This window comes from Periplaneta americana, chromosome 17, assembly GCF_040183065.1.
Source record: "Periplaneta americana isolate PAMFEO1 chromosome 17, P.americana_PAMFEO1_priV1, whole genome shotgun sequence".
In the NCBI taxonomy this organism is placed as follows: domain Eukaryota; kingdom Metazoa; phylum Arthropoda; class Insecta; order Blattodea; family Blattidae; genus Periplaneta; species Periplaneta americana.
The window spans coordinates 94,607,106-94,624,781 of NC_091133.1; the positions used below are offsets into that span (position 1 = coordinate 94,607,106).

Here is a 17,676-nt window from a genome sequence, read left to right on the forward strand (position 1 = left end):
GCACCCAGAATCGTCTCCTATGTTTTCTGTCACTGTAATTTGATATTACCTGAATTAACTAGATTGAGAACGTCCTCATCCTCGGACGACATGTTGTATGAATGAATCAGTCCAGTGAGTACCAGGTCACTTTGCTGTCATGTTGCTATCATAGTGTTGGATCAGTGTTTTTGTCATATCACTATCATATTAGTGGGCTCTCTGTCTTAGACTAACCAGTAGAGGTACTGGCAGGTTTGTCAAATACTAAACCCGCAATTCATGCCTTGTGTCAAAGAAGACTTTGTGGTTACGTTCAGTCTAGTGTAAATAAACAGTTTAGTATTGAAGTTAAGAACAAGAAAAAGGCAAGTAGTTAGAAGAGTGGAAGCCTCATTCAGTTTGTTGGCACAAGCATCGAGCTCCACGGGCCTGTTATGTTAATAGGCGCCTTTATTATACATAGCAATAAAAACGTCACGAATTAGAGAGCCTCCCACTCAAAGATCTCAGAACGCTTATTTCTAACGCAACAAAAATAAACACTTCACTATCGATACTTCACAGACTTGATTAGATTGACTAGAATAAACTTTAACTTTTTGCCTGCTCTACTTTTGCAAGAATAAAATAGACTTGCGTAAATAATTTTGTCTGTGTGAGCCCCAGAGTTTGTGCGCCTCTGTGATAAATTTTTTAGATAGATAGGTTGTTTTATTGAGTAATATTATATATACAGATTTTATATTATCATAATTTTCTCTAAATCCAATGCACGGGTCTTCTGACACTACGTGCTTTGTATCCAAAACAAGTCCTCCTTTGTAGATTCCCCCCCCCACCTATGATTACATCCAACTACTCTCTAAAAGAACACACATATTAAAATGGAAATGACACAATAAAACACATTATATCATATATCCTAACCTAAAAGACATAAAAGTGTACAGTTGAGTGGATGCTATTATCCCTTCCTCAGTTCGCGTCACAAACTTCAACAGTTGAAGCTCTAATCTTTCTCGCTTTCAAGAGGAACAATCCATTCTTTTGTTCCCATTCTCTATTCCCCGTGAGGTCAAGACATGCAAGCAAACTCCTATTCTGACTTAGCATCGAGGGTGGTAGATATTTTCTCCGTACATGTTCCAATTCGACACACTGTAATAAAATATGTTTGTAGGAGTTCTTTTCTTTGCAAAGCGGACAAAGACGCTCCCCATCTTCGTTGACAATTTTATTACCCTTCCATGCCCCCAATCTTAGCCACGCTAAACCTGCTCTGCTGTCTTTGTTACAAGAGTTCATGTAGTCACACCTCCCCTAGTTAAGCATGAGATCTGATTGTAAATGTAGTGGTGACTTTTCCGAATATTGAAGCTCAATCTCTTGCCTCTCGATATCACTTAAACGCATCTTCACATTACGCCATACATTCCTCCTATCATTCTCTCCTTTCTCCCACACCCATCCCATTCCTATATGATGCAGCCCTCTCTGCAGTTTATAAACCCACCCCTTTTCCCAACCCTCTCTTTGTTGAACTTTGTAGCAAATCGACCGTATAAGCGACTGATCCCCAAATATAATTTGATAAATTGTGAACTAAAACACATGAAATCATGTCATTAATATTCACCTCGATGTCATCTCTCACTTTAGGTCTATTAATATCCTTATGTAATTTTAGATAGAAAACTTCAAAAGTTTTATGTAGATGAAACCATTGACATACAAGGCTTGAACCGAAAGTTTTTTGACTGGATCTTTCCTATATGTAACGAACTCTCATTTGGTATTTAAGTTACCTTCAAAGTTGTCTCTTTAGGGGAAATTGCGCCGTTTCCAGCATTTGCGTAACCGCTGGAAAGCTAGAGAGTTAGTCATGAAACTGAGGAACATTATCACGCCTTATCACTTAAAATTTTGAAACAGGAAAAGTCATAGTACATTAAATCCGCTATATAAGGAGGATGTTAGAGCAGATACAGTAAATGTTAATAATAATCCGTGGCGCTACAGCCCATGAAGGGCCTAGACCGACCAGCCGGCTGCTGGCCTCACACCCACATGCCGAAGCAGAGGTGGACGATCATCCAACTAGAATGGAGGTATCTTGTGGTTAGCATGATGATCCCCCCAGCCGTTATAGCTGGTATTCGCAACCGGATTTCGCTACCTAGCGTAGCTCCCCAAGTGCATCACGATGCTGGGTGGGCACCGGTCCCATATACTGGCCGAAATTTCATGAGAAAATTTCTTCCCCCATGAGGACTCGAACCAGCGCGCATTCCGTAATGCGAGTCCTAGGCAAGATGCCTTAGACCGCGACGCCACGGCGCGGGACAGATAAATGTTAATACTGGCCATAAATCCACAAGTAGTTGGAAATTAGAAGAAAGGTATTAAGAGAAACCTCAGTCATATTCCAACTTCTCAGTACTTTGTTACACCTCGTTTACTCGGATTTCTTTTAACACGAGTCAAATATTCATCCGTTTTGCTCGACGCAAGACATTTGCAACGCTCAACATTCTTAACGAATTTCGAAAAAAGTTTTAATTATTGCTTGGTTGATGAGCACTTTCTTATGGTCGCCTCTCCACTACGCTGTTCTATTTCAAGCCACAATACACGTTTCTAACACTGTCTCTTCAATACGCTTATATATTTTTCAACTTTTAAGCTTTATTGTTGATAATCAATATTTGAGGAGAAAAATTCGTTCCGACGCCGAGAATCGAACCCGGGTCCTTGGTTCTACGTACCAAGCGCTCTGACCACTGAGCTACGCCGAATTCAATCCACAGCACCGGACCGAACTCTCCTCCTTCAGTATTTCTCTTTGTGGCCTGATTCCAAATTAGGCATATACGTTGACGTTTTATGTCCAAGTCAACTGCCATTATACAAGGGGCGCACTCAACTGAGTGACTGTTTGGTCGGGATTCCGCAGATAAATGCACAGTGATCTGTACAGAAATATGCACTGCTAGCTATGAGAATATTTAATATAGTATGCCTTCCCTTATTCAACCTACAGCACGTTTTCCCTAATTCATCCTGCAGTACACTTTCTCTTATTCAACCTACTGCACGTTTTCCTTAATTCAACCTACAGTACACATTCCTTTATTCAACCTACAGAACGCTGTCCCTTATACAACTTATATTGTCTTATTCAATCTACGGCACGCTTTCCCTTATTGAATTTGCGACACGATTTCCCTTATTGAATCTACAGCAGTGATCGCCAAAAGCTGTGTCGCGACACATGCCCCTGTCTCCACTCAAGCGTAACCATGACATCATATCCCCACCCTCTGTTTACAGCCATCACTTCGATATAAGTAAAGACATTTATCAGCAGCGGACGTACGCATGTAATGTTACAAGTGTGTAGGATAATATGTTTCGATGTCTTTTCGAAAACAAATAGTAAGTAAAAACTTAATTTTAAGGAGCATGGAAGGAAAAGTATTTATTTTGTGCAGATGGCAAAAATATGAGATACTTAATTTGTTGTAAAATTTTAAATGAAGTATAAAAGAACAATGTACGTTGTCATTATTTTTCTTGTTATGAAGACTACCACGCCCTTACTTGTAACTTGAATAATAAACGAACAATAAAAGTAACGGCTTCAATGTCTTAATCAGGGTAAAATACATCGACTTTTTTTCGACGTATGTAGTGTAATTTGAATATTTCATTAATAATTAAACAATAAAAAGTATTGGCTTCTGTGTTTTAATCGGTGCAAAATACTTCCACGTTTTTTTTTCTACGTATGAGTGTAATTTGAATATTTCATTAATAAATAAACAATAAAAAATATCGGCTTCTATGTCTTAATCGGAGTAAAATACTTCTATATTTTTTGAAGTATGTAGTGTAATTTACAACTTCGTGACCAGTTTGGTACGTTTTTCTAATTTCAAATATCTGCTGATGTAAAGTACACGCTCTTTCTGTGGTAAATAAGAAAATAAATTTATTTTATTTTATTAATAATACAAAAATAATTAATAGGAGGATAAAAAATTAACATGGAAAAAAGTATGCATAGTTAATAAGTAGAATAATATTATATTGCTTTCGTTTTTTGGTCACAGTCCGTCTCTGCACTGTTATTCACTGCATTAACTGAGGAGATACCCACTCCACCCCTCTCCCTGCGATAGTGGTATGCGGGTTGCATTTCTATTACGTCACAATTTCGTGGTGTTTGGCAACCACTGATCTACAGTATTTCTCTATTCAACCTACAGAACGCTTTCCAGTCTTCACATCCAGCATTCTTTCCCATCGCAAACTTCCAGCACACATTCCCATCGCTAACTTCCAACACGCTTTCCCATTGCCAACACCCAGTGCGTTTTTCCGTCGCTAATCTACTGCACGCTTTCCTTTCATCAACCGCCAGGACGCTTTCGTATTGTTATTCCTCAAATAAGCTTCCCTAACTTCAACTCTTCAGTACTCTATGCTTTGCTATCGCCAACGTTCAGTACCCCTTCCATTTGTGAAGTGGAAGGACGTTGGAATGATTCATATTGCAATATTGCTAGTCAACCACAATATGATTAACACTTGAAATGTAATACAGATTGAATCAATGTGTGAGTTTCTCTTACCTGCAGCGTGCTATAGTTGGACTGTTACTGAGCGGTAATCAACACGCGGAGTTCCTTTGATGTATTTATATTCGGAAACAATGCAGGACTTGTTATCTCACAATAGCTCATTAAACAGAGTGCGTAGCTACCAGTACGTGTGCGTGGTGCAAGCGAAACACGACACACTTCCCTTACCATATTAACTCGTACGATGTCCTGCAACATATTTTACTCCACGGCTAATCCTAATTTGTATTCATTTATTTCCTTTTGTCCCAGTTACATTTTAGTACATCTGTTAAAATACAACATTACAAAAACAGCTGAAGCTCTATATCACGACATTAAAACAAAGGATTACAAGCAGCATTCCGTATTCCATATCATATAAAACTTTTTCCTCCCAACGGTCTCTTAATCATTTTACTCGAGTGACCTTATCTAGAAGTAAGGGCCCGTTCACACGATACGGAAATTTCTCGATACGGTTATTTGCATTTCCACCCTGACGAGACTAGTGACGCAGTAAACAAAATAAACGAAGACTTGAATTCGAATTCACTGTGGCCACACAAATTTGGATTAAAGCTAAATCCAGAGAAATCGCAAGCAATCGTAACGGGACATAATCGTCTACGAAGCACTCTTGATAGTAGTACTATACCACATATAATGTTGAATGGGATTATTGTTAAATACAGTGAAACAGTTAAAAATCTTGGTATTTTTATGGATAGCGATCTAAATTGGAACACTCAAGTAACACACATTTGCAAAAAAATATTTTCTCAACTTCACTCCTTGTTCCATATGAAAGAATTTCTACCACTTAGTCTAAAAAAGAATCTTATTCAGACGCTTGTAATGCCTCATTTTGATTATTGCGATTCCTTGCTAACTAATGTGAGTTCACTCTTAGCTGAGAGACTACAACGTGTTCATAATGTGTGCATACGATTCATCTGCAATACTCGTAAATTTGACCATATAACATCTTCCCCCCCAGTTACTTTCATGGGTGCATCTGAAGGAACGAAGAACAATACATTCGCTGTCTCTTCTCTTTAGAATCATGCATACTTCTACTCCGAATTATCTGTTATTGCGCTTTCAATTTCTTACAACTCTTCGAAACCGACATCAAGCACTTCTTTCTATCCCTCATCATAGAACGTCTTTATACTCATCTTCCTATACTGTAGAAAAACCTCGCTTCTGGAATTCGTTACCTAATGACGTCAGGGACTGCCGGACTTTATCACAATTCAAAACTAAATTGGAAAATTTTGTCTTAGTTAATGTTTTTAGGTATTGCTAGAAGTATTGATTTGTTTTTTTTTTTTCTTTTTTAATCTAGATTAAAATTCCAAGTTTCTTGTTTATGTTAGTTAATTATGATACAATTAATTATGATACTTAATCAGTCATTTAAAGTTTGTGTTACTGCAACCTGTGTATATTTTTGTGTGGCTTTACTTTGTTTATAATGTTTTTTCTCTCTCTTTTTTTCTTGTGTAGCTTTATTTTGTATATAGTGTATTTTTTTCTGTTTATTTCTATTATTGTATTTGTATTCCTGGTGTTGTGGAAGAGAAGGCCTGATGGCCTTAACTACACCAGAATAAATAAATAAATACATTTATTCGAATCTATTTCGTCCGGGCAACAATGTACACACGGTTCGATGTTTTCTCGTGCATAACTCAAATTTCATTACGCACGGGATAAAAATCAAGCCGTGTGCACTGAATTGATTCGAGTAAATGCCTGTTTCGATAAATTCCCGCACAGTGTGAACAGGCCTTAAGGTAGCGAAGTCGAAGCTATAGATCAGCCATGGCGAAAATGTGATCGTGCGCCGAGCCACTGTGTAACCTTCAACGTGCATAGCACCTATGGAAGGAGGCGGACACACGAAGGGGAAGTGAAGCAACTGTCTGACTTATTAACGGATTTTCATTTTCCTTATGTCAAGCACTTTAATAAAATGTTATACAGTACAAGGCTACAAACTAATGTTTAGTATGTGTAACGAAGAAAGAAATGAACAAGAAAACATAGGACACGTTATCACTACCTAAAATTAATTGTCTTCAGAATGTCTCTGCGACAGAGTTTCAAAATCAGGAATTATGTCACTTACTGCCAGTCGTAGTTGATCACGAAGGTATTTTGTCAGTCGTGATCTAAGTTTGGTTTTTACTATTTTCATTGTTGAAAATAATTTTTCACAAACGTAAGTTGTAGCGAACATGGCTTCAAAAGAGCAAGCGAAAGAACGAAGCTGCGGATATTTATTTTTTGGCAAAGATTTGAAAGGTTGAACATTTGTCAAGTCCTTACATCTAGCTTTCATTTAACATAACATTTTAAATCTGTGAGTTTAAATTGAAGATCTAACCGCATTATTCGTGCATCTGCTGAAAAAGGATCGACGTACAGAGATGATGATGATGATAATAATAATAATAATAATAATAATAATAATAACAACAACACTTAACCTTTTAATGTTTCATCAGTAACATGTAGGTCTAGTAACTTATAATGCCGTTTTATGTTATACAACCGTTTTCCTCGTAATACTTGTGAACAAATCATACCGTACATTTAATTGTCAGTAAAAAAATGCATCCTCCCATCCTACTTGAAACTTTCTTTTGTACAGGTACATGTTTCGAGAGAGATATTGCGACGATACGACACTCGCAGGTCAGAGACAAATACAAATGGAACGGAGTTTGACTCCGGTGAGTGAGAGGGTGGGGGTTGAGGGAGGTAGGAAGCAAAGTAAATGCACAGGTATGATTGCGAGCCACAATGTGCTCGTGAATCACATTTTCTCCACGGCTGCTATAGATCCTTTTTCCGTATTTAATGCTGTTTATGATGCATCGTTAGAAATGGACATAGTTTTTAACTAAAGACTTGTTAAATTTATTACAAACAACTTTCCTGTGTTAACTATTACAAACCAATTCTAGACGAGCGAATTATTGTTGTTGCTATTGCCTTCTTAATGCAGTAGTGAAACTTTGACCTTCGAAACGACTGCAAATTGAATGAGACCTTGCAGTTTCCGGTCCTCTAGAGCGGTAACCACATTGGTTAAGTAGGCAATGCCGTGCTTATAGACAAGTTACTGCTGCAAACTGTTTTGCACTTAGTATAATGAACGTTTCCTCGAGTAAGGAATTAGATGTTCGCCAGTCAGCACTGAAGGGGCGACATCAGACGCTTAGTTAACGACATTCAAATGGTATTCTTGAAATGGCTAAGGCACCTATAAATTTTAGCGTTATACGGAGATCAGTTAAAGTCTATAATTCATTCGAACAAATGGTAACGTCAGTTCACATTAAACAGCAGGGAAGGAATTTAGTGATCTGATGTATTCCATATTTCTGGTATGTGTTATATCGTTGTCGTTCTTGCAGAAATCACTAAGTCCAAAATTTTTGTTTTGAGTTACAGCGATTTTAAAGTTTGATAAAATTTTAAAAATCTGTTTTGCCATTATTTAACCTATTTTTATCTTCTGATTACATCTCCTAGTTAATTTTATCAGCATAAATGTGAAGTTGTTGTCATGTAGATGCGCATTATTTCTTAAAACATCCAAAATAATGGACTTCGTTAATTTTGGACTTAGTGACTTCTGCCTGAACGACGACGATATCATGTTTATGGGATGATTGCGGTAAAAGAGATAAGCATTTCTGAGTGATCATACGTGTATATATAGGTCTGTGTTTTCTGTGTCCAGTGTTGGCAATCCCTTCAGACTAAAAATCCTAAAATAACTACAGTTTTTTTTAATAATAATAAGAGAGTGTGCATTGTTAGAATTACTAATAAATATCACTTTTTCCTATGTCAGTTATTGATTTCTGTGCCTTCTTACACGTTGGTATGTGATATTGCTGACATAGTTCCCCACATAGTTTGCACACGCAATCTCCGTCAGCAGTATGGAAGCATGATCTAATACACAGTTTATGGTGATAGCCATGGATTGAGTCTGGTTACCACATGTCGCCAATGACCGCTGTGGGGGGGGGGAGGCATTCAGCGTATTCCGAATCTCACCGGACAGGTGGACAAAAATGACGTCACGTTGCAGCGGAATAGGAACAAAACTGCTGGAAGGATCGGTGGCTGTCATGGCGACTGTGTAAGTTGTTATTTGTGCTACGAGATCAAAATTTTGCGAAATTTCCGTACTGCCATCTCGTTCAAAGAAAAGAGATCATAAACAACTTATTTCTTGACCCAGTAGTAATAACTGGTCCGTTGACATGTTCGCTCATAAGCCATTAACATATTGTTTTTACGTTGTGCTCATTACAAACAATACAGCAGAACACACCGCCATGACACAACAGTACACGATGTCATTCGTCTGCTAATTCCCGCCCTATACAAGAACCAATCAGATTCACTGATGGCGGCTGATGGATACTGCCACCACCTCTGTAGGCTGGTGACACCGGTGCGACATCAATGACGTCATCGGTGGAATTCGGAACACCGTGATGCCATCGGATTGCTCACCGGTGAGATTCGGAATACGCTCATTGGTTGAACGAACCTACTAATCGCTAGCAGGGAGGAGATCATTTCTATCTGAATTCTCTACCACTAGCATCTTACCCCTTAGCGGCCTCGAGCTGATGCTGCCCGCAATACACTCCGGCTTAGATAGACTCCGCCCCATATGCGTCAAGTCACTCTACATATTCCTGAGACGGACCATAGTGGCTCTTGGTTATGCTGGATTATATCATTCCTCGACATCAGACCTTCTTTGCGAATACCATAATATCATATTCTCTGTTTATATCCGTCCGTTGTTATTTGCCCAGTCATTCAATCTATCGAAGTACGATTGCAAGTCCTCCACCTTTGCTGCTTTTATGGCCATGTCGTCCGCATACACATATACGTCCGTCTGTCCATCTCCGCGAACTGCTTCTATCACGTCCACTGTCATTAGGTTGAAGAGTAGGGAACTGACGGGATCTCCCTGCAACACGCCAATTGTTTGCGTGATGTCCTCAGATTACAATTTCAGCTTGAGGCTGAACTGTAATATTTATTAACATAACTTAAGTGGAGTGATGGGTGAAATTTCTATTGTCTACATTTTCAAACCACGTCCTTTATTTTTTGTACACATAATTACGGCGTAATAAATAATGGTTTGGAGAAGTTGCATTTCTGTGAGTCAATTAGTTTCTGAGTTATTAACAAATATATTTAAAGAAAAATATATGCATATTTCAAAATGAAAATGAGTTGCTCAGTTTTTCAGTAAAATGTTTTAATTTTCTTTGCAAGACCAGTGGCATATTTAGAAAAACATCACGTATTAGTTTTCCTATATCTTTAATACAAAAGGGGGGAAATTTTTTAAATCACTGCATACCTAAAAATTGCCCTATAAATATGTTATGTTTTATTTCATAAAGTATTCATTTAATCATAAAAATCCATGCGCTATTCAGTTAACCACAGTATTTATTTATTTATTTATTTATTTATTTATTTATTTATTTATTTATTTATTTATTTATTTATTTACTTGTTTGCTTGTTTATTTATTTAATTATTTATTTAATTATTTATTTATTCATTTATTTATTTAATTATTTATTCATTTATTTAATCTGACAGGATTAAGGCCATAAAGCTTTCTCTTCCATCCTACCAGATAGCACGTATAAATACAAAAAAGAAATACAAACACTGATGAAAATAATACAAATTAAATTAAAGCCCTATAGAGGGTCAAAAGAACACCATAGAGCTCTCATCGAGCTAATATGAGAAAAAAAAGAGAGAAAAACAGAGATAGCAATGATGACAGCGGTAACTAATAATAATATGAATAATAATAATAATAATAATAATAATAATAATAATAATAATAATAATAATAATAAATACATTACATATTAATTGCCAATTTTACAACAGCATAGTTACAATATTTACTATATGTCATGGGTTAAGCTGAAGTTGCGCAATCTGACAGGTGTTCAACAAGCAATTCCATGAACTATAATGTGATTTTTTAAATTTAAATTTGAATTTTGATATTGTTCGACAGTCTCTGACATGGTCAGGGAGAACATGCAGTAAAAATTTTATGATCCTATCATCAAAATTGTAAGAGCTTTTATACTTCGAACTTGACGAAATGTGCTGGAAAAAAAAAGAAGTGTGAGAAAGCAGCTTGTAAAATTTGCATGGAACTAAAGTTGAAGGGTCCAGCAATTTATATATTGCGTAATTTTTATTCTTTTGAGTATAGCAGAGCATTGGAACTTGCTCAACATATAAATAAGAGATTGCTGATTCATTTTTTACAAGAAAACGGAAATGCGAATTTTTACTCAAACTGACCAGAATTTCGCCCGTCTCCCCACTTAAAATAATAAATAGAACATATACTAATCACACGTAAGTTACGTAATTGTACAGAAACTTGACCAAATAAAATTACACAAGATAAAAAAAATTGTAACATATTCGTTTAGGCCTCAATGAAACAGGCATAACAATTGAAAAATATTGATGATTTTGAACTGGCAGTTAATAATCCTCTTAAAGCTATTCCTAGGAAACTTTTATTTTTGTGCATCCACTATACTCAGATTCTTTTTCGGAGTTGGATGTCCACCTTCATCACTACTCATTTTGGAAATGTAAGAACATTAGCATACGTTTTCTTGTTTGTTACAGACATCATACTCAACTTCCGAACGACGTATGTGAACCGCAAGGGCGAGGTGGTCTCGAACTCGCGCTCCATTGCGCTCAACTACCTCAAGAGCTGGTTCATAGTCGACCTCCTGGCTGCGCTGCCCTTCGACCTTCTCTACGCCTCAGATGTATACAGCGGCGAGGTGAGTGCATGGGTCATAAAACATTACGCTGCGACCCAGGAAATAGAATCCGTTTACATGTGCGCTAGCGTTTTTTATATTTTTACGGCGTATAGTGTAATGTATCTAGAATATGAACCCTCTGCATCAAACTGCCAGCCATATGTTTTGGAATTAGCTGGACCGTCCGTGGCATACGAAAGTGTATGAACTTTGAGTCAAGGTTGCGTTCAATTTTTTCTTGTAACATGGATGTTTGTCCATTTTCATCGTGATGCACTCATGAGGACCAGCATCTTGTGGACGTCTATTTTCATATTAAAATGGGTGTAAAGACTATTTTAGAAAATACATGAATATAAATGGATGGAAGATAAGAGAATCTAGATAATAATTAATATTTAAAATGCTCTCTCAATTAATATCACTCAATAAAAGAATTGTATTCCAATGGATACCATCCCATTGTAGAATCCTGGGAAACGAGAATGCGGATGCACTAGCCAAGAAGGACAGCATTGCTACTTACAGACCTGTTACTGAATCTGCATATTACTCTGTGAAAAGATTTATTAAATCTACATACTTAGACTTCAACAAACAAAATTTGATAACACAATCTCAAGGGAAAAAATGGAACTCTCTGCGGATAATCCACAGTTAATTCCCGATTTACCACGAAAATCGTCTGTAGCTGCATTTAGATTGGCAACAGGCCATGATTGTTTGGCCAAACACCTGCATAGAATTGGAATATATCAGTCCCCTAACTGCCCATTGTGCAACTCAAACCAAGAAATGGATTCGAAACACCTCAAAATCTGTGCTTCAGTGGCTCACCATGATAATATCTTTGAAAAATATTGGAGTGCAAGAGGTCAAATGACTTTATTGTCAAACGCCTGGCATTAGAAAACAACAGATAATATTTAATGGTTCAAATAAATTAGATGTGATATTGTAGTGAGTTCAATGAGTTAGTATTTGATTGATATACTGGCTGAACTGATTAAATTGGACTGGATGACTTACTCCGTGATGAACTAACAACGTGACTGACTGACTGACTGACTGACTCGCTTACTGATTTTACTTATTCATTTATTTACTTAGTTACTTATTTACTGAATTAACCGAATAGACTTCCTGCATTAATCTGAGTGAATTGATGTGCTGGCTGGTTGTTGAATTAGCCTAGTTGATTTTACTTGACTGGCTAAGCAGGACTGTTTGAATTAACTGACTTATTGGACTCACTAAAACGACTTCATAAACTCACTACATCGTTTCATTTCATTGACTGGTCTGACTGAACTGGTGTACTGTCTGACTGAGCTGGACTGTCTGAATTGCACGGACTGACGAACTGGAGTGTCTGAAATATATGATCTGACTGACTAAACTTTGCTGAGATGAAGTGACTGGACTGAATTACTTATTGGACTAGCTGGACAGATTTCATGAACTCACAGCATTGGACTAACTGGACTATAACTAATCTGATGTATTGGAGGGACTGGCTGAACTTGACTGACTAGCTGAAATGGACAAATCACTCACTCATCACTCACTGATTGACTGAACTTGACTGACTAGCTGAATTGAACAAATCACTCTAACTGAACTTGAGTATTTGAATTGGACAAATGATTCACTCACGCACTCGCTCAACTTAACTAATTAAATTGGACAAATAACTCGTTCATTCACTCACTGAACTTGGCTAACTGAACTGGACAAATGACTCACGCATTAACTCACTGAACTTGACTCACTAGCTGAATGGATAAATGCCTCACTCATCCACTGAATTTGATTGAATATCTCTATTGGGCAAATGACTCACGCATTAACTCACTGAACTTGACTCACTAGCTGAATGGATAAATGCCTCACTCATCCACTGAATTTGACTGAATAGCTCTATTGCGCAAATGACTCACGCATTAACTCACTGAACTTGACCCACTAGCTGAATAAATAAATGCCTCACTCACCCACTGAATTTGACTGAATAGCTCTATTGGGCAAATGACTCACGCATTAACTCACTGAACTCGACTCACTAGCTGAATGGATAAATGCCTCACTCACCCACTGAATTTGACTGAATAGCTCTATTGGACAAATTACTCACTCACTAACTCACTGAACTTGACTAACTAGCTGAATTGCACAAATGACTCGTTCAATAACTTACTGAACTTGACTGACTTACTGAATTGCACAAATGACTCGCTCACTGAACTTCACTTACAGCTGACCTAAACAAAAGACTCGCTCATTAACTCACTGGACTTGACTGATTAGTGATCTGGACAAACGACTTATTCATTTTATATCTCATTGCACTTGACTAACTGGCTGAACTAGATAAATGACTCACTGACTAGACTGACTGACAACTAATTACGTTGAGTGCACCGGAAAAACTCGCTCATTAAATGACTAAAGGAACTGTTTTCTTCTGATTCATTGGACTGACTGATTTGACTAACTGACTTGACTTTTTTGATGACTAACTGGACTGAGTGATGGAACTGGCTGAATTCACTGAGTGAACTGGAAGGACTCGCTTACTAAATAACTGATTTTCTGACTGACTGACACTGACTCACTCACTCTAGACCGATTGAACTGGTTGTGGGTGAATTAACTGATTGGATTGGAGGATCTCATTGACTTAATAACTGAAAGAATTTATTTTTTCCTGATTGAGCGAACTGACTGGATCTGAGTGACTGAGCTGGTGGTTTAGTGAAGTAACTGACTGGACTTGCCGATCGATTGACTGGCTGATTTACTGAATTCTTAATTATTTATTTATTTAGTATTTATTTATTTATTATTTATTTATTTATTCATTCCTTCATTTATTCGATCCTTTCATTCATTTACTCGTTAGGAGTCCGGGCCGTCGCACATCCACCTGCTGAAGCTGACCAGGCTGCTGCGCCTGGCGCGCCTGCTGCAGAAGATGGACCGCTACTCGCAGTACAGCGCCATGATCCTCACGCTGCTCATGCTGTCCTTCACGCTTGTGGCTCACTGGCTCGCCTGCATCTGGTACGTGATCGCCGACAAGGAGCGCCAGAGGAACGACGAGCAGTGGGACCTGGGTGAGTACATCACACATCATCGACTAAGGCAGGGACATGACGTGGAATTCACTGTTGTGGATGTTTTTCTGTTTTCTGTGGATTTGCCTGTACTGTCTTAAGTGGGAAAAGTAGCATTGTGACGATTCCACGTCACCTGAGATACACCGTATTTCTGTTTAATTCCATGTCGAGAGTCCAAATAGCTAAAGATAAAATCCAGTATACCTCTGATTGAGGTTCTGGCTGATATGTACATCTATTATCAGGCAGTACATCTTACTTGACGGTAGTGTCAAAGGAAGAACAAAGTTTGTATGCATCTGAAGTCTGATTAGTGTAATATGTTGCTAGTCAGCGATGTATACAATGAAGGGGGAAAGGAACTGGCCAACCTACACCATATCTCCTAGCTTATTTTCCTCATGAGTGATGTCTTATTGGTGTCACTTATGAGGTTCAAACGTGTCTTCGGACAGTTGGCTGAACAACAAGATTCAGCAAGACGCAAGAATAACCAGCGGTAGTGTGGGTATATTAGAGGTCACAAAGTGGGCGTACCCGCCATGTCTTACGACACTACGATGGGTGTGGTTGATTAATTGATATGGACATGTACCTGATAGTTTAACGATCCAAGACATCGGTATAAAGACTTTTATTTTCATAGCACAGCTGAATTCTGCGTCATGTCCTGGCAGATGTTTTGCAGAGATAATCACAGCTGCTCGTAATTGTCCCGTTGTGTTATAGCGACAATTTTGCACTTTGTCCTTGATGAACCCCCAGAGAGCATTATTAGGTGTGTGAGGTCGGGACTTCGTGGAGGCCAGGCAAAAGGAGCTTGATCGTCTCCAGATCCTCTTCCAATCCACCGGTTGGGAAAGGTTGTAAGCCTATTCAGGTATCGGCGCACTTGCAATGCGAAGTGTTGCGAATGCATGTTTTTCCCACCTCAACATTGTTGCTTTCCTTGGCGGCTCCACACCAAAGCGGTCACGAAATTTCATATTCACTGTTTCTACGGTGTCGCTGGTATGACGTCTTCCATGAAGCCAAATCTCAGTCACTAGTCTTAGTTCGATGATAAACGGATTCTGGCCAGCCATTTTTGTTTATAACTGCATGGTTACCATGGTAGCATGGTACCAACGTAAACATAGGTGTATCAACATTTACATTCAACATTCATAAAGTAAGTAAAATAAGAATACATGGTGAGTACGTCCACTTTGTGACCTCATAAAATCTTTGAGTGTCTTTATGCTATAGGGAGGTTGGGGGTGTTATTCAGAACAAGAAATGTTTAATATTTATTTATGCAAAGGTTTTTCTGAAAACTTTTCTTATTCCACTCTAGCAAATGTACGTCCTAGCAACATACCAGTACAGTTTGAATATCAGATGATTTCAATTCAAGTGTAAGCCTTGTTTTTAAATATCTACAATACGCTTAACTTAAATATTATTCCAGAGACTAATGATTAAAGAAGGTACTGAATTTGTCATGATTTATATTGATCGAGACTTTTTTTAAATTCAAATATTGATTTAAAATAGTCATCGTTATCACTGTCGTCGTCATCATCATCATCATCATCATCATCATCATCATCATCATCATCATGTAGCTTCCAAGAAGTTGGGCTACAGATTGGCCCGTTCCGATCTCATAAAGTCTCTTCCAAGGCTTTTTGTACCCTCCGGGGTGAAATTGTTTAGTAATCTAGGATATCTGTTGCAGGGCATTTTATTGACATCATGTATCCGTTTTAAGTTACTGTATAATTTAAAATTTCTTCAAAGGCTGATGTCAATTCTCAATTCTTCCAAAATTTCTATATCTGTTTTGTAGTCGTTCCATTTATAACCTGCTGTCCCTAAATATTTCATTGATTCTGGTTCACGTTAACACTTTGTTTAAAAAAACTTAAAATTGTTTAACGACACGTTAAAAGTGTTAAAGGTACATAACCTTTTTTTTTTTTAATTTTAACACTTTTAACGTGTTGTTAAACAATTTTAAGTTTTTTAAATATTTCATTTCTTCCGCAGTTATTCTTAATTTATCTTTTACCTTGATTGTCCAATTTTCACAACAGTATACTAAAGTCGAAAGATTCAATACGTTTTACTTATAGTTCCCAAACTGTGGGTCACGACCCCTTGGGGAGTTTGTGTAAAGAGCTTAGGGAGGTCTCAAGATGATTTGCAAAACTGGTCTACGCTCTGCTAAAAGTGTAATTTCAACATTCCATCAGTGGGTTATATTTCAGTTAGTTTTTTCTTTATATTATTTTGGAATTTCAGCCAGTTTGGACGCAATTGTCTAAAAAACTTATTCAGTATTCATATATGACTAGGTACTGTAATTATTTTTTGAGTACCATACTCAGAAAACTGTTGTTTAAAATTGTGCACTTCAGCAAAAATAAACCCAGTATTTGTCATATAATACGTAGTTAAATTTTCTACAATTCCCTTATTAAAGTGAAATTAATCAAATTTCTTTTTGTAAAGTAATATCGATTAGAATTCGAGTTCCTTTATAAGTTCGCTGGAAACAGAGAGGTCAAGTATCATTTCCGATTTTAATTGAACTATTACCGCAGCGTCGCAGCTTTAATTTTAAGTATTAGAAATTATGTTTGCCTAATGTTTCGTGCCGTTGCATCATAATATATTTCTATTTTGTTCGTTCTTTGGGTGATATCCACTGGTTTTGAGTAAAATTATCACTGTTTTTTTTTATTGTACAGGGATTTGCATTTTTTGAATGGGGTTAAGTACCGGTACGGTTTGGTACACAATAGTATGGAGGGGGGGTCGCAATAAAAGTCTTGCCCAAAAGTGGGTCGGACCTTCGAAAAGTTTGGGAACCACTGCGTTATACAAACTTATCTGGGTTTTCGTTAAAGTTTGTTTTGATTTGAACACATTGTTAGTGAGACCAGTAAACTTATGCGATTGCTTAATTTATAATTAATACCAAATTCATTATCAACTTACGAAGATTAAGCCGAACTCATGGGGGAAAATTAATCTGATCGTCTTATTATGCCGTTCAGTGTTTCTCCACTTAATCAACAT

At 37.4% G+C, this 17,676-nt stretch overlaps 1 protein-coding gene across 3 annotated transcripts in view; it reads left to right on the plus strand.

Annotated features, from left to right (window-relative positions):
• Positions 1-17,676, plus strand: part of Elk (Eag-like K[+] channel) — a 778,027-nt gene that overhangs the window by 683,216 nt on the left and 77,135 nt on the right. For all 3 annotated transcript variants that reach the window (XM_069817143.1, XM_069817142.1, XM_069817144.1), the window contains exons 8-9: positions 11,346-11,509; positions 14,394-14,607. In XM_069817143.1, the coding sequence (XP_069673244.1) occupies positions 11,346-11,509; positions 14,394-14,607 (378 nt within the window). The remainder of the gene's footprint in view (positions 1-11,345; positions 11,510-14,393; positions 14,608-17,676) is intronic.